General features: G+C 43.7%; 1 protein-coding gene and 1 non-coding gene across 5 annotated transcripts in view; both read left to right on the top strand.

Moving 5' to 3' along the window:
* The window catches only part of OSBPL1A (oxysterol binding protein like 1A), a 200,249-nt gene that overhangs the window by 4,645 nt on the left and 172,382 nt on the right, over nucleotides 1–23,222 (top strand). For 2 of the 4 annotated variants that reach the window (XM_088469602.1, XM_088469600.1), the window contains exons 2-6: nucleotides 6,805–6,927; nucleotides 9,225–9,310; nucleotides 19,370–19,444; nucleotides 20,187–20,298; nucleotides 23,019–23,104. In XM_088469602.1, the coding sequence (XP_088325728.1) occupies nucleotides 6,807–6,927; nucleotides 9,225–9,310; nucleotides 19,370–19,444; nucleotides 20,187–20,298; nucleotides 23,019–23,104 (480 nt within the window). In that variant the 5' untranslated portion in view covers nucleotides 6,805–6,806. Of the gene's footprint in view, nucleotides 1–6,804; nucleotides 6,928–8,569; nucleotides 8,697–9,224; nucleotides 9,311–19,369; nucleotides 19,445–20,186; nucleotides 20,299–23,018; nucleotides 23,105–23,222 lie in introns of those variants that run through there. The other 2 variants (XM_088469601.1, XM_088469603.1) reach the window with 2 other exon arrangements.
* LOC148526880 (U6 spliceosomal RNA) lies at nucleotides 3,616–3,723 on the top strand. The gene has a single exon (XR_015878219.1). It is a non-coding gene; the product is annotated as a U6 spliceosomal RNA (small nuclear RNA).

The following is a 23,222-nucleotide window of genomic DNA, read 5'->3' as shown; positions in this document are numbered from 1 at the left end:
CGAGACCCGGATCGGCAGTCAGCGTCCGGGTCTCTGTCTTAGGCCTAGCTCTGATCCCCCCCATCTATTTAATGAGGGGAGGAAACACAGTGTTGCTATTAGCCGCGCCGGAGCTTGTATTGTAGAAGCCCCGGCGACGGCATTGAGAGGAGCATTTAGACACCGCTCCAGCGCGCCCTGTTTACTGACTGAGCGGCTGTTATCAACTCCCGTGTGGCTGTTGAGGCGCGCTAATAACAGCGCCATTCTTCTCTCCCTCTTGTTAAGGAGACGCTGCACCGCTGATCCCAAGGCAGTGCAGCGCTGACTGACCCGTCGCAATCGGGTCCTCCCCAAAGAACGGGAGGTGTAGTGCCGCGGTAGGCGTGCTAAACGGCCGCCATTAGCGGGAGCTATATATATATATATATATATATATATATATATATATATATATATATATATATATAAAAATATGCCGGTTCAGACTGGGCGAGTTAGCGACGGGCTATACCCGGCGGTGTGGGGGCGTGGCTTAGGTCTGGCGGCCATTACTGCTCCAGGGCATTTGCTAAGCCTATCATGACGCGCTGTACAGTGCAGATTTATTAAAACATTGCTCTTCCTAATGTATATGACACTGTGCATGCATACCTACATGGGGTATGCATGTGTTTATATGTATATGCGCGGCATCCCTGCATGTGTATGTGTATATATGCATATATGTGTGCCTGTCGGTTATTACCCAGTTTTGTCTTCTGCCCTGTGCATGTATGTATGTGTGGTGTATATATGTGTATATATACATATATATGTATGCGTGTGTGTGTGTGTGTGTGTGTGTGTGTGTGTGTATGTATACATATACATATATATGTGTGTGTGTATATATATATATATATATATATATATATATATATATATATATATATATGGGCAGCTGCAGATCTGGATGGAACCTAGTTGGTCTCTATTATACTATAATGCTGGGATAGATTATGCTGATGGCATACTGAGCGCAGTGTAGCAGTCTTCCTGCTTACCAAGTTACGCAGCGGCAAGTTCCAAATTAAACTTTATATATCTCGGTAGTTCCTATATGGTGGTCAGATTCCACAGTGAATTGTTAGACGGGAGAGCACTGAAAACAGCCGGCCCCACAACTATCCTAACTGCTGCCTTACGTCATTGTGATGTTACTGTGTAGAGGATAGTTATGACTAGTTAACAATTGTCTATCTCAAGATGGCTGCAGGAGTCTGTCTGATTAAGTATTAATCAGTACTCATATTGAAGAGCAGCACCTCTACATATAACAGGACTCACCGCCACTATTATAGAGTGAGCGTCCGGGCCTGACACTAGCTCAGAGAGGAACATTCCCACAGCCTAATATAGAGGCTGTGTCCATGTCACTTGCCCTCCACATGATCTGCCGATTGATCTATGTCTGTGTCACATAGGCCTGTATACATCAAGTATACTGCAGTATATTTCATTGCACTGAAGTTGTCTTTGATTCCCACTTTGAAAAAGCGGGTTGAACAGGAGCTCACATGGCTCACCTGATAAGGCGAGTACACCAGTGACAGAAGGATCCCAGGATCTAAACCAGTCTGGGACATCGCGCTGTTAAGATATCCAGGCCCCAACGCCGTAGCAGAATGACGGCCACACGCTGCACATGAGCAGTCTCCCTGCAAGGAGGTAAGCCACACATATGTATATATTTGTATTTTATACATAAGCCCTATTTTGGAACATATATATATATATATATATATATATATATATCTGGAGTGAATTGTCCGGGGCTCAACCAAGGTCTTGGCTCAGTGCCTACGACACACACCCTCAACACGCTCAATCTCATCTGATCTCGGAAGCTAAGCAGGGTCAGGCCTGGTTAGTACTTGAATGGGAGTTTTGCCTTGGAGTACCAGGTGCTGTAGGCTTATCCTTCCATGGCTTTACTGTTGCTCATATTAAATAATATTGTCACCTATTGATCTGGATGTATGTACGCGTATACATTATGGAAATATATGTATGTATCGCTTCTGATCCTTACCGTAAAGACAGTGGAGGATCTGTTATCAGTTTTGTCTGATACCTAGCATATTTTAGAAAGGAGGATCCTGCGATTGGAGGCTGGACTCTCCTGATGCGGTAGTTTGGTACAATTACTATATCCATATACTGTATATATAAAATGGTGGCTCTATAGACTACAGTCATGTTCTGCAGCTTACATTGTGATAGTCACAATTCCCTAAGGCATTGTTCTAGTATGGACCCTATGCATGTCCTGGGGCCCTCTTGTATGTCCACACATGGATATAGTGGAGCAAACTTATAGGAGATGTAGATATATGTGGATATGGATTCATATATATATATGGATGTGTGTGTATGTGTATATATATATATATATATATATATATATATATATTATAGAATGATGATCTCCTGGTGAAGGAGTCTTGACAAGTAAACATTCCATGTTGGTACTAACTTCCCTCTTCCGTCAAAGAGATTGCCTTCTCTTGCAACTATGTTTGACGGGTGTGTGTTTGTGTATATGTACATATATATATTCACATTCCTTGTATGAATATTTCCTAATATTTGGGAAAACCTGTTTTGTTTTTTGTTTTTTAACCCTAACTGGGGTTTTCTCTACAGATATATATATCCCTTCTTTACTTGGGATACCTTATGCACTCTGTCTATGTACAGGTGCCTTTCTCAGTATAGATTCCAGTACTCAATATTATTGTCTAGTCAATATACCGATAAAATGAGGCTATAAAGTGGCCCCTAGATTCACTTCCTATCAGTACATAGAGAATCCACACATCCTCAGGACCTAATTATTTAAATGACAACAGACTGCAGTTACTGCTCCCGTGCCTGAAGGCCTAGGGCCACCTGCCGAATAGGCAGGGTCAGGTCTGGCTTTATCAGATGGTGAGTATCAAGTAAATCCTTGGCCCTGCGGTTCAATTTTCAATCCCTCTTGTTGTCATCACTATAACTTTCAAGGGTCACTGGTGGGGATCCATCATCAAATAGGTAAATTTCTGTGTGTATCTTGACCGGTACAAGGTCTTATTTAAATCCACCTTTTAACTAAAACGCACTTCACCATTATAGGTATACATGTATTGATGCACTAGCAGACCGTAATTGGGGTATATATATAATCTCTATAAGTATACACATCCCTAATGTAACAAGCTCAGGTATACAGTCTTGTTGTACAACCTTCTTGTCTCCACAAACATTTTGCTAGTTTTCTACAGTATTTCCCAAGAGAACATTGCCAGACTTAAGTTCGTGCTGTAGAGCATTTGTTCTTAGCTCACCGAACTACTCTCTCTACCTGACTGGTCGGGTTGCTGTGAGATGGAAAAGGTCAGTGAATAGCGTCTAGAGGGCTTCTGGTTGCTCACAGGTAAGCGGTACATCACTAATGCCTCGGAAGATGCTCCCTTTTCATGCAACCCAACATTACAAGTCTCCCTTCCGCACCCTAGCTGCAGTACTAGCAGGCATCCGCTCTTGTAATCAGTGGCTCTACTACACCTTAGAGTTTTCCTGGCGTGTGGGTGCATAGTTCCAACATTGAGAGTGCTCGCTTTGGCAGCACATATACTAAAAATTGGAACGTTACATAGAAGATTAACATAGCCCCTGCTCTAGGTTGACATGAAAATTCGTGAAGCGTTCCAGATTAATTGTCACTTTATTCTACTAAAATCTGTTGGGGTTATCAAGGACTGTAGCGCATCTATGGGTTAAGGCACATATTTACATTAAAGTGTGACAGTCATTATGTTCTGTGCAGGGAGCCCGATTCCTATTCAGTATCTGTGGATATTTTCATCTGACAGGTACCTGATGGGTACCTTTATGGTTGTCCTAGTTCTCTAGCCTTGCTGTATGGGATGCTTCCCTATATTGGTAGCTCTCCCTGGGTGGCTGTTGCATCCGTGCTCTTTAACTGGCAGGGTATCCGGGTTGTTTTCATACTATGTTCGGGCCAGCAGTTTGTACTGTCTACACACTTCCATCATGATGGATGTTGTCTGTTGGTTGGGCTCGTTGCTTTGGATTTCTTTCAGGCAGGCACAGGGCGTGTGCCATATAGTCCCCACCCGGAGTGCCTCATACATGAGTGTAGTTCCCGTCCCAAGCGGTTTTGATGTTTCTATAGGCAGGCAACTGATGGGCTGCCAAACACTCTGCCAGTGGTCTGGTACGGGGATTTATAACTGCAGGTTTTCAGTTGCTGTCTGACCCTCTGAACGAATTGAGACCACAATTCCTTTCTAAGCCGCCTCTGCTTCATACCCAGTGAGATCTCTATTTGTTGGAGACTTCCTTCCACTGGTTTTAAAACCTTGTGGTTGTTGGGCCTCGAGAATGGTCCTGGGCGACTGTTCGGTCTTGACTTTTGCCTCCCTGTTTACTCCTGTTAGGAGTCTGTGGACAGGATCAGCTCTGTTTCTGTAGATGGTGTTATTCTACCTATATCTATATGTATTCTGTCCAGCACTGCTGGGGGTCTGCTGTCTGTGTATTATATTGCTTCCTATGTTCGACTTCGCTGTTTAATGCTTTCATCTGCGGGTGTTCTCTCGCTAGCCGTTATTCCATTCGAATTACACTATACGTTCTGGAATTCTGTGGTTGTTTGGCAGGGGGTTCTGATTGTCTCCTCTGCTCTGTGACACTTGATCCTCAGCTCTTGCCTTTCCTTTGGGCCTACAGTTCTTGGCGATCCTGGTTTTCGGTTTTGCCAAAGGGTCTACAAGTTCTCCGCGCTTCCCACCCGGGAGGTTGGCTTTGGGACGTCCCCATTGTCTTGAACTCCAGTGTCCCCTAGTGGATGAAGGAGAAAACAGGATTTTGGTACTTACCGATAAATCCCTTTCTCCGATTCCACAGGGGACACTGGACGCCCGCCCGGCGCTGCGTACCTGCAGTGTTGTTGGTTCCTTCTATGATTGTGTGGCTGCATGTGTTCCCTGCAGTGGTTTCCTCTGTTCTCCTTCAGTCGGTATTGTTCCGTTCTGTGGTCCTCTCCTCCTCTTTTTCCTAATTGTCCTCCGTCTCCTCTCGGGCTCAGTTCTTAAACTGGGGCTGATGGGGCATAGAGGGGGAGGAGCCAGTCACACTTCTGAATTATTTAAAGTGCCAGGCTCTACTCTACCACCGTCTATACCCCATTGTCTTGAACTCCAGTGTCCCCTGTGGAATCGGAGAAAGGGATTTATCGCTAAGTACCAAAATCCTGTTTTTCGCCATTTTCACTTATCCCCATATTCAGTTTTAAAGCTTTTCTCAGGTGCGAAAAGTCTTTGTAGAAAAACAGGGCTAAGTTTTCACCACTGCTTAGGTGGCGAAAGAAAGTGCAGAATTGGGGTTTTGGGGTGCAGACTTAAAAAGAGTACCCTGCACCCCTTGGAATGTCCTTCAAAGGGATTCTGTGTCCAAAAAATGTTAAAAGGTTCTTCAGGACACCCCAAAAAAGGTACTCGTGGGTGCAAAAAAAAAAAATATTGGGGTACAAACTTCTAAACTAGCGAAATCGACGCCCCCTTTTTTTGTTTTGTTCCTGTAACCCTTTCTGAGTATCCTGAGGGACACCTACCAGAAGGTTTGAAAGCCAGTTCAATCTGCAATTTTTGGCAGGTAATGGTGCAATATTACCCAAGGCTCGATTACATTCATGAGTCGAGCATATATCATATTGTGTATGTTTTTGGACTCACACAGACTACACTCTATTTGTTTTCCTCTTTGAACTCAATCCAATTTGGTGCGAAGGAGGCGAGTTGCCAGTGCAACACTGTAGAAACGCTGGCAACTGCATGGCAATTCGCCCCCTTCATGGCCCGATCTCGCCCTGACTCGCACATGGTGCTGTAAGTACGGCATGCAGCTACCCTTAATCGTGCCATGAGTAAATCACATCTAATTGAGCCCTTTTGTTTGGTAAAACAACCCACACATCTTTAGACTAAAGGTTGCAGAAGCCAAAACCTTGGACAACTGGATGCATAATACTATTATTTTGGAAGTAGCAATCATGGTCGTCCCAGAATGAGCAAATTTTGGGTCAGTTGTATCAGAAGCGGAGGTGCTATGCTGGTATAAAACATCATTCTTAACGCTGGATTCTTTTGCTCTTATCATGTGGCATAGATCAGTAACCCATTGGCTAGGATATGTAAGGGGAGTGTTTATAGAAGGCATTTTATTCTTGGAAGGATATTCGTTTTTCTTTTCTAAATTTTTTTCAGTGGCCATGGCCATGATGGATATGGACATCATGGCCAAAAAAAATGCATTCTATTTGTGTATTTATAAATCCTGTTGCAGTCTGTGAGGGATTATTTTAGAGACATAAAATATATCATTAAAATACTTGGTGAAACCTGCCAATGTTTGCCAGCTCTGTACACACAGGTGATTTCCTTCAGCATGTGCTCTGCAGTTGGGTAAGTGAAAAATGAATGTGAAACTCCCATATGTTCCAATGTGTAGCCCAAAGATTCATCGGAGCATGGTATGTACAACCGTCTGTGGCAGCTGATATTAATGCTATGCTCAAGCATACATTCTACTTACTACTGTATGTGCTTTTCTTCTGTGTTGCATAGTAAATAATGATCATGATTGGTTGCTCCATTCACTGAAGACAATTGAAACTAAAATGAAATCTAATTACAAAGCAATTTTAGTTAGGACAGTGCACATTTTTATTGTATTTTTGTGACAAGTCCTTGTTAACCTGCATTTATCTCCATTCAGAAATGAACAGTGATGCAGAGGAGCAACTTCTTCATGACGCCCGAAATGGAAACAAGGAAGAAGTCCGAGAACTACTAGAAAGCTGCGAGAAAGGGCAAATTGTGGTTAATATTAATTGCAAAGGCAAATAATCTTCCCTGTTTTCATGCGCTGTGATTCATGCTCTGTAGAGGCACGATTGTTTAAAACTATATTTAATAGTTATTATAGATATATTTCCAGCGTCTTTAAATGGTCCCTGGGAAGAGGCTGCCGGGAGGCTAGGTTGCTGCTTTTGTGGATTTAGAGCCGCATCCCGGCATTGAGAGGCACAGAGACACCGTCAGTCTAATGTGGTGCCGGTTACAAGCCAATCAGTGCTCGCGGACCAGCAGCCAATCAGCAGAGGATGCCGGTCCGTGAGCTCTGATTGTTTCTCGAGTGGTGCCACATTACAATGACAGCAGTACTGACAGTTCCCCAGCGTGTGGCAGCCCCGTCCTGCGCCACCTCGAGCTCACCAACTCCATGTCCCTGGCAGGTAAGAGAAGGCAAATTGTGCCTTACTGTGGCATAATGTAATAGGTGCCTTACTGTGGCATAATGTAATAGGGGCCTTACTGTGGCTTAATGTATAAGGGGCATTACTGTGGCTTAATGTGTTGCAAGGGGCATTACTGTGTTGCTGAATGTGTTTGTAAGGTGCATTACTGTGATGCTGAATGTGTTTGTAAGGGGCATTACTGTGATGCTGAATGTGTTTGTAAGGGGCATTACTGTGTTGCTGAATGTGTTTGTAAGGGGCATTACTGTGTTGCGGAATGTGTTTGTAAGGGGCATTACTGTGTGGCTGAATGTGTTTGTAAGGGGCATTACTGTGTGGCTGAATGTGTTTGTAAGGGGCATTACTGTGTCCCGAAATGACACACCCTTTTCGTCCTCTATGTTGTATATTTTTGGCTTTACCCCGGGTGACAAAAATCCTAGTTTCGGCCCTGCATGCACAAATGTCTGGGCTGGGAGCTGAGCCTTGTAACTTCTCCAGATTTCCTGGTTTTAGTTCCATTATTGACTCTAGAAGATGTATCTGTGGAATGATACCTTTCATTTAGTACCACGTTTGCTTCTTGGGGTTGTTCAGGTTTACCACAGTGATCAAACATTCTGTAAGCAGCCAGAATGTGGTATCCAGTGTACGTACAGATGTGTCCACATACGTCTTACTTCCTTGCACGTTAAACAACCCTTCTAGTCGCACCATGCCGTGGTGTGACTCGGTGGCGCTGAGCGCCTTTCCATGCGACTTTGTGCTTTAAAATGCGTCTTATTCGAAAATGATGTGAATATGATGCACAAACAGCTTCTGCTGATTAAAATGATATGCAGCATGTCTATATATCTGCATATGAAATGCTATGTTACTGTCATAGCCGCTGACAATGTAATGTAGTATTTTGTGTGCTTGTGCGTCCTATTCACATCACTTTGTTAATAAAACGGATTTGAAGGTAAAAAGTCGCACGAAGAGACGCTCAACGCTACAGAGCTGCAAAGCGCTTACACGTTATGTTTAGTGCACAGAGATGAGATGAGACACATCTGTATGACCTTAAGTCACTAGACTTGATAAATGCCATGCCAAACTCTTCCTCATGTCTCCAGCCATTTATCGCTGTAAGTATAAGCAGAATCCTACAGTGTATGTATTGCTGTAAGAAGACTTTAGACCTTGTGAAGATTTTGTGATATTCTTGTTTTGCAAATAGTGTTATTTTCACTTTTGCAGGATATAAGGTGAGATGTATCAGACCTTCGAGAGAGATAAAGTGGAGAAGTTGCTAAGATGACCTACAGATGTGTCTTTATACATCCCTGCTGCAGTCGAGCTAAAAAAGTCCCTCTTGGAACGCCAGGTCCCGTGAGACATACTGTAGATATACAAGTGTCGCATATCAAGTAATCTGCACAGTCTGCTGGTGCTTCCTAGCCACATTACATTGTCACTTAGGCACAATTTCGGCATAAAAAGACCCCTGACACTAGCAGAGTAGCACGCAACCTGGCGGCTCACTCACGCCAGGAAAGTCACGCTGCATGGCGTATTGAGGCTAGATGTATGAGGAAACATCTGTATCAGGTTCTAACTGTCATTTCATAGACTTTCCTATGTAAATGACAGAAGCTGATCGGTTGCTATGTGAAACGCCACATTATCTCTCTTCAAGGTACGATACACTTTCCTATAGTGTCTAATAGCATATACTGTAATTCAGGGGCTGGGCACTTTTTGCTCTCTTGATGTTGCACCAGGCTTTTGTCTGCCAGGATATGCTGAGACTTTAGTTTAACACCAGCCAGACACAGATTGCCTAGTCTCATTTTATAGTATTCACATCCGTTAAAGACACTATACCAGGTAACAATTATTAATTTCTCTCTAGGTAAAAGTAAGTCTAATTTGGGATGGACACCTCTTCATCTTGCATGTTATTTTGGACACAGAGAAGTAGTAGAAGATTTATTGCAGGTAAGTCAGAATATTTTTCAGCAACGTGTATGTAGTAATACACAGTCTATCTATCAAGTCTTCTGAAAAAACCAACTGCTCATTTGAAATAGCTTCTGAGTAGAAGAACTATTTGTACTGTAAAAGGAGAAATGTATTCCAGGAGCCCGGGAAAGTAGATTCTGTTATAAAACCACATCCCTTCTGCCTACTGTCCCAGGAAATTGCCTGTAAGCGTTCACAAAATAAAATAACAATGCTGTAGTTATGGTCACAGCAGTTTTATCAACACATGAATTAATATATGTTTCACCCATTATATAAAACTGTAGAAATTATTAATGATATACAGTTAGCTTCTGTATTTTGCAGGCCCCAGAAGTGTAGCAAGATTGTAGTAGGTATCACAGAATTTCTATCACCAGTAATGATAAACTTGGCAAACACCATAGTGGAAGAACGACCTATCACATCTGAACTAAAATAAAACTTATCACATCACCAAAGTCTTTACATGAGTAACACATGCCTCCAAAAGCCTACCCACCATTTATAGGTAATCAAATAACATGACTAATGATAAAGTTTTTGGAGTCAGCAGGTTTGCGCCATATTTGTGGCCTATCCTCTCTGTAAGGACTCTTCTCTTACCTGGATGGCCCTGCTGTCTGGGTCTGTATTTTGCCACCGTGGATACATATTGGGTATAAGTTCTGCTCGCAAAAGTTGTATGCAAACCTATTGTGTTTCTTCTTCAGGGTCCATAGGGATCCACAGGGATGCCATGGGGATATTGTGGTTGGAGAGATCCATGCACCCAACAGTTAAAGCTTTCTCCTCCATATATACCCCGCCTCTAGCCATAGGCATTCAGTTCTTAGTTTGGTGCTGGCAGTCCTAAACTTTTTTTTATTTTGTTTTATTTTATTTCTGTGTTTTTGGGTTAGCAGTACTAGGCGTCTGAATTAAGATGCTTATACTACCTCCGCCGGGTTGCAACACCAGTAACAGGGCTGTGAATCCGGCAGGTCTCGGCTGAGCTTGCTAGCAGCGATGCTGGGACCTGGACTGCAACCGGACGCATGGAGTTGTCGGGTAAAGCGATTCCTCGCTTCCAGTGCCGGAGATGCACCGGAAGCCGCTGCAGTCAGGGCCCGGGAGTGTCCGTATCCTCACTAGACCACCGGGGCCTTATCGTCTGACACCGGGGATCAGCAGCAGACGCAATTCTGCTGTTGTCATGAAGTTAGCGTACCCGGCTGGTTGATGAAGTTTGGGGGTGGTAGGCACTTCCCTGGCAGCTCCTCCCATGACCCAGACGCAGTCCCTACAAAGGGTTCTGCGCGTCTGGGTTGCTCCACCTACCCTCCACGTGTATGAGACGCTAACGGTCCATTATCAGTGCGCTGCTGTAGCTGTTGGTCTCAGGAGGGTTTGGGTCGGTCTCCCTGTATACCTCTCCCTTGGTTAAGGTATATAGTGCTCTATATATCCTACCATTCCTGGTGGTTGTGTAATTGATTTAGAGTCAATTGTACTTATATTACATATGCATTGTATGTGACTGTTTGCTAGCTGCTGTACAGACACTGTCTGTTATTTCTGTCTGTCAATTATAGCTATCATTGTCTTTTCTCTCCATCCCCTTTGGGTGGAGGTTTTTCTTTGAGTACTTCACATTCATTTAGATTTTATGAAGGCTGTCACATAACATTGTGTTTTATTGCCTGTATTTTGAACATGATAAAGGAATTACAGGAGGGGGAGCCCTCTGTACTGGTTTCATGTAAATCATGTATGGCTTATTTGTCCCCTCAGGACGTTAAGGATGGTTTGTGTGTTGTTTGTTATATAGACCCACCTCACCAGTCCAGCTTACCTGTCCCTGGACAAGAGCCATCTTGGGTATCTTCTTTGTCCCAGGTAATGAATCAGTTTGTGGATCGTATGGCTGCTCCCACACTGCCTCCTTGGATGGGGTGTCCACAGCATGCCATGTTTGCACCTCTATTGCATTCTTCCTGGAAGGATGTTTATGGTTATTCTAGTCAGAGTACGGCACCATCTATTGTTGAAAACAGACCGGTAGTTACTAAGGCGCCTAAGCGCAAGTTATCTTTTTATCAGTCTGCCCAACATATGGATTCAGACACATCATCAGAGGAATCAGATGATGCGCAGGGTTTCTCTCCAGGATCTAGTTCTGGGGAGGAGGATCATCCGTCCACAGTGGATGTTCCTTCTTTGGTGAGGGCGGTTAAATCAATCCTAGATATTCAGGATAATGAACCAGCTCATAGTAAGAAGGCTCCAGTGTGTAATCACCATCGAAAGGTGGCCAAAACTGTGTTTCCTGTATCTGAACAGCTCACTGAGCTTTTTGGAAGAGGTATGGGGTACCCCGGATAAACGGTTTATGTAAATAAAAGAATAACATTGTTGTATCCTTTATCAGCTTCTGTATGTACTAAATGGGAGGTACTGTACCTCCTTCTGTGGATGCTCATGTGACTCATTTAATCAGAAATGCTACATTGTCTATTCAGCTTCTTCTCTGATGGATTCCACAGATAGGAAAATTGAAACCTACCTTAAAGCAATATTTTCATCATCTGGAGCTGTTACTCGTCCAGCTATGGCTGGAGCCTGGGTAGCCAAAGCTGTTTAAGAATGGATGGGGGCATTGGAAGACTCTCTACCAAATGCTACCAGAGAACAGATGATGTATATCTCCCATATACGGAAAGCAGCTTCCTATCTGTGAGGAGCTGCAGTAGATGATGGAATTTTAGCTTCTAATGCATCAGCAGCTTCAATAGGGGCATGCAGGGCCCTTTGGTTAAGATTCTAGAAAGCTGATACAGGATCAAAGAAGGCGCTAGAAGTCTTACCTTTCTATGGCAAAGTACTTTTTGGAGCAGTTAGATAAAATAATTGCTACTCTGGTGGCTTCTATGTCAGCAAGTCTGCCATCTACGGCTACAATAAAGTCTAGACAGGTTTCTTTTCGGTCTTTCCATCCTCAGGGCCACCCAAGGGAACAGTCTTCCTGTAAACAGTCTAGTTTTCGCAGGACTATAAGGCGACAAACTTAGAGGTCTGGGCCGGCTAAACGTCCAACTTCTAAACCAGACGACAAACCATTCGGCATGATGGGGCAGGCCTCCCCCAGGATGGGAGGCCGACTGCTTCAGTTTGCGGATTACTGGCGTCAGACAACAACAGATGCCTGGCTCCAAGAAGTGGTCTCTCAGGGGTATGCCCTCACTTTCAGGAGGCATCCTCCCCAGAAGTGTGTTTTTTTTTTTTGTTTTTTTTTGCACAGATCCTCCATCAGATGCGGTCAAGGCTTTGGCCCTTCAGGAAGCCATTCACTCCCTGCTGCTAGCGGGGTTAATAATCCCAGTTCCTGTGTCGCAACAGGGAAGGGGTTATTATTCCAATCTATTCTTGGTTCAGAAAGCGAATGGAGTTCATCGCCTTATTCTGAATCTAAAAACCCTCAACAGGTTTATCCATGTACCCAAGTTTTGTATGGAAACTCTCCGGTAAATTATTTTGGCAATGGAGCCTGGGGATAATATGGTTTTCCTGAACATTCAGGATGCATATCTGCATGTTCCTATTATGCCATCCCACCAACAATTCTTACGGTTTGCTGTCCTTCATCAACATTACCAATTTCGGGGGCTACCCCTTTGGCCTAACTACAGCCCCCCGGGTATTTACCAAAATAATGGTGGTCATGACGACGTATCTCAGGCGTCAGGGAGTCAGAATACTACCATATCTTCTGATATTGGCACAGACTCCGGTGGTTTTTCAAAACCATCTTCAACTGACCATAGTCTGCCTACAAAAGCATGGCTGGATCATCAATTGGAAGACATCATTGCTTTCTCCAACGCAGCAGATGGTACATCTGGGAGCTCTTCTGGATTCTTGGGCTCAAAGGGTGTTTCTGCTAGAGAACAAGATTGCTGTTCTATTATTGCGAATACGCAATTGAAGGATATCCATTCTGTTAGCGATGCAGGTCCTGAGATCAATTGTATTCACCTTCGACATGGTGGGGTATGCTCAGTTCCATTCCAGGCCTCAGCAAAAATTGATCCTCTCCAGGTGGAAAGGACAGTGTCATCTAATAAGGTCTCAGAAGATCCTTCTCACTCCAGAGGTTAGTCACTCCTTCCTGTGGTGGCTAAGTAAGGATCATCTGAACAAAGGGCACCCATTCTGAATTCCAAATTGGGTGCTTCTCACCACAGACGGCAGTCTTCGCGGATGGGGGGCAGTGACAGGTCATCACACCTTTCAGGGAAGATGGACAAATCAAGAAGGTCTTCTGCCAATAAACATTCTGGAACTGCGAGCAGTATACAAAGCACTTGTTAGGGCACATGACCTGCTCCCAGGGCAGGCCGGTTCAGATCCAGTCCGACGACAGTCGCCAGGACATACACGCCGGAGAGTGGTCTCTCCATCCGGGAGTGTTTCAGCTTCTGGTAAACAAATGGGGTCTACTAGAAGTAGATCTCATGGCATCACGTCACAACCACAAGGTCCCCAGGTATGGGTCCAGGTCCAGAGACCCATCAGCAGCCTTTGTGGACGCACTGGCAGTAAGATGGGCCTTCAAGCTGGCGTATCATCTATTTCCTCTGATTTCCCTCCGCCCAAGAGTTCTCAGGAAATTCAAGCAGTAAGGCGGAACAGGAGGCTCAGGCTTGCCCCATACGTCGCTGGTTCACCAACATACAGAATCTATCCCTAGACAGTCCGTATCCTCTTCCTCTATGGCAGGATCTGCTAACGCAGGGTCCCTGCCGGCATCGAACTTAACTCGTGTGGCTTTTGAATCTTCCATCTTAAAAGTAAAAGGTTTTTCCAGTTCTGTAATTCAGATGATGCATAGGGCACGAAAGCTTGCCTCTGCCCGCATCTATTACATGGTTTGGCATTCTTTTGGTCAGTGGTGTGCCTACAGAAAGTATTTTGTTTTTCAGGGAGTTCTGCATTTTCATCCTCCTTTTGTTCTACCGGTAGCACTGTGGGATTTGTTGTTGGTTCTTAAGGGGCTACAAGCTCCCCCATTTGAACCCCTGGACTCTGTAGATTTGAAATGGTTGACAGCGAAGACACTTTTTATCCTCGCTATGTTTTCTGCATTTGTTAAGAGCTGGAGAGTCTGATAGGCAGAGAGCTCCAGAGGTGGGGAGCAGCACGGGTAAAATCTTGGGAGTGGGAGGTAGTAGCCAGTTGGCAGGAGAGGTGACGTGCATTTGTTGAGCGAAGAAATTGGAAGGGAGAGTGAAGGGAGATGAAGTCAGAGAAGTAAATGGGAGAGGAATGGGTGAGGGCTTTATAAGTGAGTGCAAGAACCTTGAATAGAGCTCTGGTGGGGAAAGGGAGCTAATTGAGGGCTTGTAGGAGAGGGGAGACAGATGTAGAACGTTTAAGAGGAAGATGAGCTGAGCAGCAGCATTGAGGACAGATTGGATTGGAGAGAGGTGGGAAGCAGGTAGGCAGATAGGAAGTGGTCACAGTAGTCCAATCTGGAGATGACCAGTGAGTGGATAAGGGTTTAAGTAGCATCCTGGATGAGAAAGGGTCTGATCTTGAAAATATTTTTGAAATGGAAATGGCAGGACTGCGATAGGTGCTGGATATGCGGTTTGAACGAGAGGGAACAGTCAAGGATAACTACAAGGCAGTGCACTTTGGAGCTGGAGGAGATAGTTGTGCCGTTAATAGATAATGAAATTGTGGGAAGTGAGGTTATGCGTGAGGGTGGGAAGATGATCAGCTCAGTCTTAGACATATTAAGTTTAAGAAAATACTGGGACATTCAGGAAGAGATAGCAGAGAGACAGTTGGAGATGCGATGAGGAGAGAGGGGGAGAGGTCAGGGGAGGAAAGGCAGATCTGAGTATCACCAGCATAGAGATGATATTGGAGGTCAAAGGAGCTGATGAGTTCACCTAGAGAGGACGTATAGTGGGAGAATATTAGAGGTCCAAGAAAAGAACCTTGTGGAACACCCAGTGGTAGATTGGGAATTTAAAATTCTCCTAAAGTGGGGCCTTCAGCACATTTCCAAAAAGGGGGTGTGGTCTCATGTTGAGGGGCATGACCTTGTGTGAAATGCCATGCTTACGTGCTATTTCCCCCCCTTTTTCATCCTGCTGTGGGGGGGGGGGGGTGGAATGTTGCAGGAGCTGATGGACTCTAGTGAATAAACAGAGCAAGCATATGACAGTGTATACTTAACTAAGAAATTGATCCTTCCTGGACAGGCAATGTCTTGAGTCGGTTTTCATTATTCATGCAGGAGATCACATGGTCTAGAAGCCACCTGTTTGTGTAGTAATTAAACCAATGGCATCAACATGTAGTGGCTATAAAGTTAATGTTCAATAAAGGAACAGAGGGGGATACCATGAGATGCTAGAGGACTGGGAGGGGAGTGCTATTCCTGGTACAGGTCGCTGCAGCTCATTTTGCCAGTACAGATCGGTAAAAAACTGTACTATACCTGCCAAAACGGCACATTTGGAGAATACCTTTTTGTTGCTATAGTTCAAAAATAAAAATCCGGGACACTTTCGGATCCTGCCGACGCAGTAAACCTGCACCGCACCCTACTACAGGACGTATAGCAACCCTAGTTTACACCAACTAAAACACCTGGCAGACCAAACACAGACTACATCAGTGTGTAGATCATGGGGTTAATGATATAGGACTGATGGAGGCAACGTTTGGCACACCAGCTGCAGTGGTACCACACATCCCAGCATGCCATGCAACAATTTTGCTGCTAGAACAAACTAACTCTGTGGAAAGGCATGCTGGGATGTGTGGTTCCACAGAAGCTGAGTGCCACACATGGGTTGGGTACAGGATGTCGGCGCTTGGGATCCCGTCGGTCAGAATCCCGACGCTGGCATCCGGAAAGGGTTAGGATTCTAACCCTCCCCTTCTCCCTACCGCTAACCCTCCCCGGTGCTTTAACCTAACCTCCACCATGCCGGTGGTCGGGATTCTGACGGGTGTCTGGATTCTGGCACCGCAATTATAAGCGCCGGCATTCCAACTGTCGGGATACTGACTGCATCCCCCACACATTGCCTTCCCCTGATTTAAAATACTTTTGGGCAACCTGTCTCTCCACCTGCAATGGAACTACAAGTTCAGCCATGCCCTGGAAAGAGCTTTTCAAAGTGTGCTGGGACTTGTCGTTCCAAAACAGGGAAGCTACCTTACTTCATTCACCTAATCATCCTGCTCAGACTCCTAATCTTCTGTAATCAGAATCCTCCTCATCTTCCACCATGTGCTAGTCCTGAAGCAGTGCACACCTCTCAGTGCTGGACAACATGTTGATGCTGCAGCTGGCTCCTTTCCCTGACTGCTCCCGGCTAGCATGCATGCAAAGAGGGTGCCACTAAAAGTAAGCAGTCAGCTCCCCACACTGTACCATCACTAACCGGAGGGATGGGTGAGGGGTGTTCTCACAGTGGGCTGCTCTGTCTCTGTGTCCCAGCACACTGAGGGCCTGATTTAGACCGGCTCGCAAGTGGGTCGATGGCCAGGCAGTGTGCACGCCCCGGAGCGAGCGAGAAATCACTCGCTCCGGGACTCGCTACAAACGGGGCGGGGGGAGAGGACTCATGAGAGAAGACAGAGAAGGAACGATCGGAGAGGTAGGAGGACAGCCAGGAGAGGGCAGTGTCACGTAGACCAAGGGAGTGAAGGATTTGCAAGAGTAGAGGGTAGTCCACAGTGTCAAAAGCAGCAGAGAGGTCATGGAGTAAAGAGTAGTGGCCTTTGAATTTGGCAGCAAGAAGGTCATTGTTGACTTTCGTGAGGGCAGTTTCAGTGGAGTGGAGAGAACGGAAGCCAGACTGAAAGGGTCATAGAGTGGGAGGAAAGAATTTGGGATTAAATATATATGTTCATCGGTTTAAATGTGATATTTAAATTAAGCTATTTGAGGCCAATATAATATTATGGTATGTAGTCCTCTTTTTGTCTTCTTTATATTCAGTTTAATTTGTACAGTATTTAAACACTTTTTTATAATTATTTGAACCTAGCAAGTGAGACCATGGTTAAATACACACGTGTAAATTATTGAACCTCTTAATTAAATGGGTGTGGACTCGGAGCACAATAAAAGTCTGCCTGAGAACACAGAAATTATGTGCCCTCCTTCTGAAGAAAGCCGGAGTCCAGACCTGGAGAAACGCATTAAGGTGTCAGGGCAAATTATTACATTGCCATCCTTTCGCTACATTGCTGCCTCCTGCCACTTTGTTGCTGATTTGATGCTATACTTCTAACATCCAGCCCTCGCTGACTGAGAGAAATCGAGGTCTCCATCCACTGCTGTCAGGCTGTGTCTGGTAACTAACTGCCAGCGGCTTTTAATCTCCAGCGTGCCCGTAATAACCAACGTGACCTGTCGAACTAAGCAGTTAGCACATTGTTGAAACAGGATTACATCTGCCGCACTGTCAATACCGTGGCCGGATCACAGAGAGCCGCACACAGCCCTGCTTTTATATGTAGTTTATGGGGATATAACTCTCTCTGACCTACTATCCGGGAGAACAAGACTTGTGCCGTGACTGGGACTTGGTATTAGACCTCCTCGATACGAGAAGGTGAGGTACCTTTATTACAGGAAATCTTCAACATTTTAATTTTGGACTAACAATTCCAAGAGGAACTTTTTATACTCCAGTTGTCTATATTCTAACCATTTTGCAAAATCTCATAATTATACTAACTATATGGCAGCTTTATAGCTTGGTATTTCGTTATAACCATTTGATGTTCTTATTTATTGTCTATTTCACAGGTTCTCAAACTCTGTCCTCAGGACCCCAAACAGTGCATGTTTTCCAGGTCTCCTCACAGAATCACAAGTTAAATAATTAGCACCACCTGTGGATCTTTTAAAATGTGTTAGTGAGTAATGAATACACCGGTGCACCTGCTTGGGTGTCCTGGAAAACGTGACCTGTGTGGGGCCCTGAGGAGTTTAAAAACCTCTGGTCTATTTCAGTTAATGTATTTTCTATGTTGCCTATTAGCGCTACCTTTCCTCTTTTCCAAACCTGCCTAAATCTTAGCACAGTACCATATCTATCTACAGGTTGAGCCTCCCATATCCAAATATTCTGAAATACTGAATTTTTTTAGCATGACTGAGATAATGAAACCTTGATTTTTAATGGTTCAATGTACACAAACTTTGTTTATGGCACAAAATTATTATAATTATTGTATAAAATTACCTTCCGGCTCTGTGTATAGGAAATATAATTTGACATGAATTTCATGTGTGCATAAACCTTGCTTGAGCCACAAAATTATTGAAAATATTGTATAAGATTACATGCAGACTGTTTGTATAAGGCGTATATAAAACATAAATGCATTCTGTGTTTTTTAGATTTGAGTCCCTCTCCCTTTATGGTATGCAAATACTCCAAAATACAGACTATTCTGATATCCAAAATAACCCTGATCCCAAGCATTTTGGATATGGATAGGATATATCCTATCCAATCTACTCATCTATCTAATCTACACACAAATGATTCGGCACTCTTGTTAATCTGTATTCATCCAAACGTCGAAAATAAAGCTATAAATTATCTTCAAAATGTCTAAAGTGCTGTGGATTACCTACCTATCTATAGGAGTTTTTCACTTGGGACTGTATTTTATGTAGCAAATACACTCAGATGGATGAATACATATTAACAGGAATGCCGATTCATTTGTTCTATATACACTTGCTCACTTATTATATAGATAAATAGTTCACTTTTACATATTTTTTTGTAAATGCCTTTTGTGGCATGAAAACCTTTGTATCCTCATTGATAATACAAAATGTTCCTTTATACAGTTTTCATCTGGCGGTTTGGAACAGTCTAGTCTAGTGTAAAGTGAAGATGTGATCAAATGTATATGTTCTTGAAGTTACTCAATTAGTGTCAACTACTTGTTATACAGAAATTGATATCCTAGACTTGTAACTTACCTATTCTTTTATTTTGACAGGCTGGAGCAGATATTAATGTTCTAAATGACATGGGGGACACTCCTTTACACCGAGCTGCCTTTACTGGACGTAAGGTGAAAAGCAAGCTTTCTTATTCCAGTTGCTGTACATCTGAGGAGACAGGGATAAAATTAGTACCAAAACCATCTGTATCAATGTTGTAGGCCAATATATCTATAAATGGGTACTGTAAAGCTAAAAATGCGGTGCGCACCAGACTTTACAAAAAAAAAAAAAATTCAACTTCAGATTAACTTTTTTTTCTTTAGGAAAAACAAAAGTAAATTCAAAAGCCTATAGAACTTGATACAGGGCCGGCTCGAGGCATGTTCGACCAGTGCGGTCGAACAGGGGCGCCACCCCATTCAGGGTGCACCTCTCCCAGCCACTCCCGATTTCAGCGGGACAGTCACGCTTTTCGGGCACTGCCACGTTGTTCCACCCCAAATAGCTTCATTTAGGGGCATGATCAATGGTAATTAGGCCATGCCCCCTTTTCAGCCGCGCGCGAGGTCTGGGGCATCCGGTTCCCTGGCTGCACAGGGCACGGCTCATGCTGAAGTCGGCCCTGACTTGGTAAACATTTATTACAGCATCATCAATGTTAATCCAATGTGTGCATAGAAATTTATCTCAGTTTTTTTGGAACATTGTTACATCCCATAATAGATAATACACTTGTCTTGTATAAAAGCACTTGAGTTGGAGACCTTACAGTCTTATAATAATATGTTTAAATAAAATTAAATTGCAATTGGTGTACACATTTTTCAGACCATTAGTCAAAGCATAGCTTAATTTATTTTTCTTGATTAGGAGCTGGTGATGTTGTTATTGGAGTCCAATGCAGATACCACCTTTCTAAATGGGGAAGGGCAAACAGCTGGTGATGTGGCACAAGACATGGAGATTAAAACCATGTTAGAAGGTAAATGTCACTTTATTATGTGGCCCATACATCAACAGACAGATTGCCAGATCCCCCCAACTGGATCGGAATTGCCGAACTGCTGGTTGGAAATGCCATCTGGCGGCCATTGATGGTCGTTGATTCATTGGGGGATCTGTGAAATTCTTCAAGTTAAAAGTCGCTGATTTGCTCCATCTCAGGCGTTAAATGGGATCATGTTTTGATCGTGATCGGCAAATCTATGATATTCAACATGTTGGATTTCACCTATGTGCCGACCCTGATGTCTGGGGATCGGCGAATTGCCCCAGTCAATCGCTAGTGTTTGGGAGCTTTTACACAGAGGAACTGATAGCAAATTAGTAGTCCTTGTAGATTAGATTTAATGCTCTGTGCCACTTAAGTCCAACAAAGAAAATTATTTTCTAAGGAATCAATATCCTCTGCAGGTTTTATCTTTTGAATGTACTATATATTGTAAAATGGGAAATTGTACTTAAGTTAAATTCTTTTCTCATCCATTGGGGGACACTGGGAAAAACATGGCTATAGAGAGCAATGCAGGGAGCCTGAGCGCTTTAAATTTACTGCAGAAATCTCAGTCTCCTCCCCCTCTATACCTAGGGGCTGCCTGAAATTTCAGACTTGTCTAAATAAGCTCCAGGAGTACAGGCTGAGATGGAGTGGGAAAAATTATGGTCAACCTTCGTAGGGATAACAGCAGAAGGAACCATAAACAAGAACAGAATCCAATAGAAATTAATTTAACCTATAGATGTGTCCTCCTGCAGTCACGCCAAACAGCCACTCTCAGAGCGCCAGGTCCCATGTGACTCTGCTTGCGCAAGTGTCTTTTTTTTGCATCTTTTTTTTTCCCCGAAAATGCGTCTTAGTCGCAATACGCTGAAACCGCTGGATCAGATGACTCAGACTGAACTCTCCATCAGCTGACACTGCCAGACCAGAGGACAACCCTGCACATCCAGAGCTGGATACAGGCGAGTCAGCACCGCACCACCGGCACCCAGTCTGTTGACATTCTATAATGTTGACATTTGATCAGTGTATACCTGATGAATGTTGACATTATGATCATGTCGAAATTCTTATGTCAACATTCTCACTTCGACATTATGAATGTCGGCATATAATACCAATCCCCAGTTGCACAATCCAAGTGGTACAGTACGTGGAGTAGGTACAATACAGGCCAGAGACATGGAGGAGTCCACAGAAACCTCCAGGAAATGGCTGCTGTGTCTTTTCTTGGGCGCTTGTCAAGTGAAAAGCCACACTAGGGTGGAAGTCCCAAAGGGATGAGACTTACCCACCAGGGCCCAGCGCAGCAGGATGGCACAGTGCAGGGGCTGAACCATGGCTGCTTACATGTTCTCCGCCACTTGCTTCAATCCCACAATTCCCGTGTGCGGTTTAGCACTAGTCCAGCTTGGTTCCATGTGTTTTGCAGACGTTCATAATGTCAATATTACTCATTAAAGAGAATCATTCAGTAGCCACCAGCGGCAGAGGAACCTCTCGGTCGTTTAGCATTCCTGCATCCTCCCCCAGTGTCTGCTGTGCTGCCAGGAAGTACCCCCCACCTGGCAGCTGTAGAGAGTGGCAGCCGCTGGGGACATGTAAAGTCGCAATGTCCCGATGATCAGTATTCCGATATATTTCCGGTCGATATTTAAAAAAAAAATGTTGTGTATCCAAAAAAAAGAAGTGAATAAAGTAGTAAGTTTTCATAACAATATCTGATCATTTCTGAGCGGTTTTTGGAAAAAATATTTAGCCAGTTAAGTGGTTAAAGCTACATAATAGGAAAAGGCTTCTCTAGGCAGTCATACAACATACACCTGACTCAGGCAGCCAACCAGACTCACTCCTCTGCCCCATGGTCTCCTCAGTGCCCTCCAAATGATGCCGTTAGAAATATAAATTGTATGATTGAATTTCTTTGCAATTACAATATATAGCAGTATGAGAGCAAACCCTGTAGATTTTTTAATTGTGTACAGTGTACAGTTTAATCTTAGCCACAAGATGTCACTTGTTCTATCTCCCAAATTCTTATTACTTTGAATGCGCCTGCCCAGGCACTAATATAAAGTGTATAAACATTTTGTAATGTACATTCAAAATAACAATGTAAAAAAAGAGAAAACATTTGTTTGAGAAGTGTGAAAGTTGTTATCGATCAGTTGGTTTGTACTCTAAATTCGCATGTAATCAATAAAATTATATACACTGGCTGTAGCCCGCGGCTTCGCCCATGATAAAATCACTTCTGCCACATTTTATTTTCATTTTAGGTGTTCTATTTGTGTTGCTTAGCGTAGGGGCCCTGTAGCGGGAGTGTTCCACATGACCAGCAATGCTATACAGACTGATAGTAGCATCGCCTTTACCCACCACTCACACTAATGTCGCTGTCTGTCCTGTACACAGACTGATATGTACTCTGGGCCCGATTCGGACCCGCTCGCAAGCCCAAAGTACCTGATCGAGATTAAAGTGCAGGTTATTTCTAGGAGTTTCCACTACAAAATGAAAATCTGTTCAGTTTTTGCGCCAACTTGCAAAACACACACAAGGTTCTTATAATATTAGTATAGATTGATCATACATATTAGTGTATATAAAAATAGACCCAGTAGGGACTTTTTTTTTTTTTTAAAGTATAATAACTGTATGGTACTATAATTCTCATGGAACATTATAAATTGTGTAATCAGCTGCACAACGGACACAGGAAAGAAAACTGGAAGAGATACTGTTGTGTGCTGCAAGAGAAGGAAATTTTGCAACATTATCCGAACTGGTAAGATTTACACCAGAACATTCTATCTGTCTAATATACAGTACTGTGCAAAAGTTTTATACAGGTGTGGAAAAATGCTGCAAAGTAAGAATGCTTTAAAAAAAATAGAAGTGTTAAT

This window comes from Taudactylus pleione, unplaced genomic scaffold, assembly GCF_031769625.1.
Source record: "Taudactylus pleione unplaced genomic scaffold, aTauple2 ptg000093l, whole genome shotgun sequence".
In the NCBI taxonomy this organism is placed as follows: Eukaryota; Metazoa; Chordata; class Amphibia; order Anura; family Myobatrachidae; genus Taudactylus; species Taudactylus pleione.
Note: the sequence above shows the minus strand (reverse complement) of the source record. Positions and strands in the feature narration are given on the sequence as shown.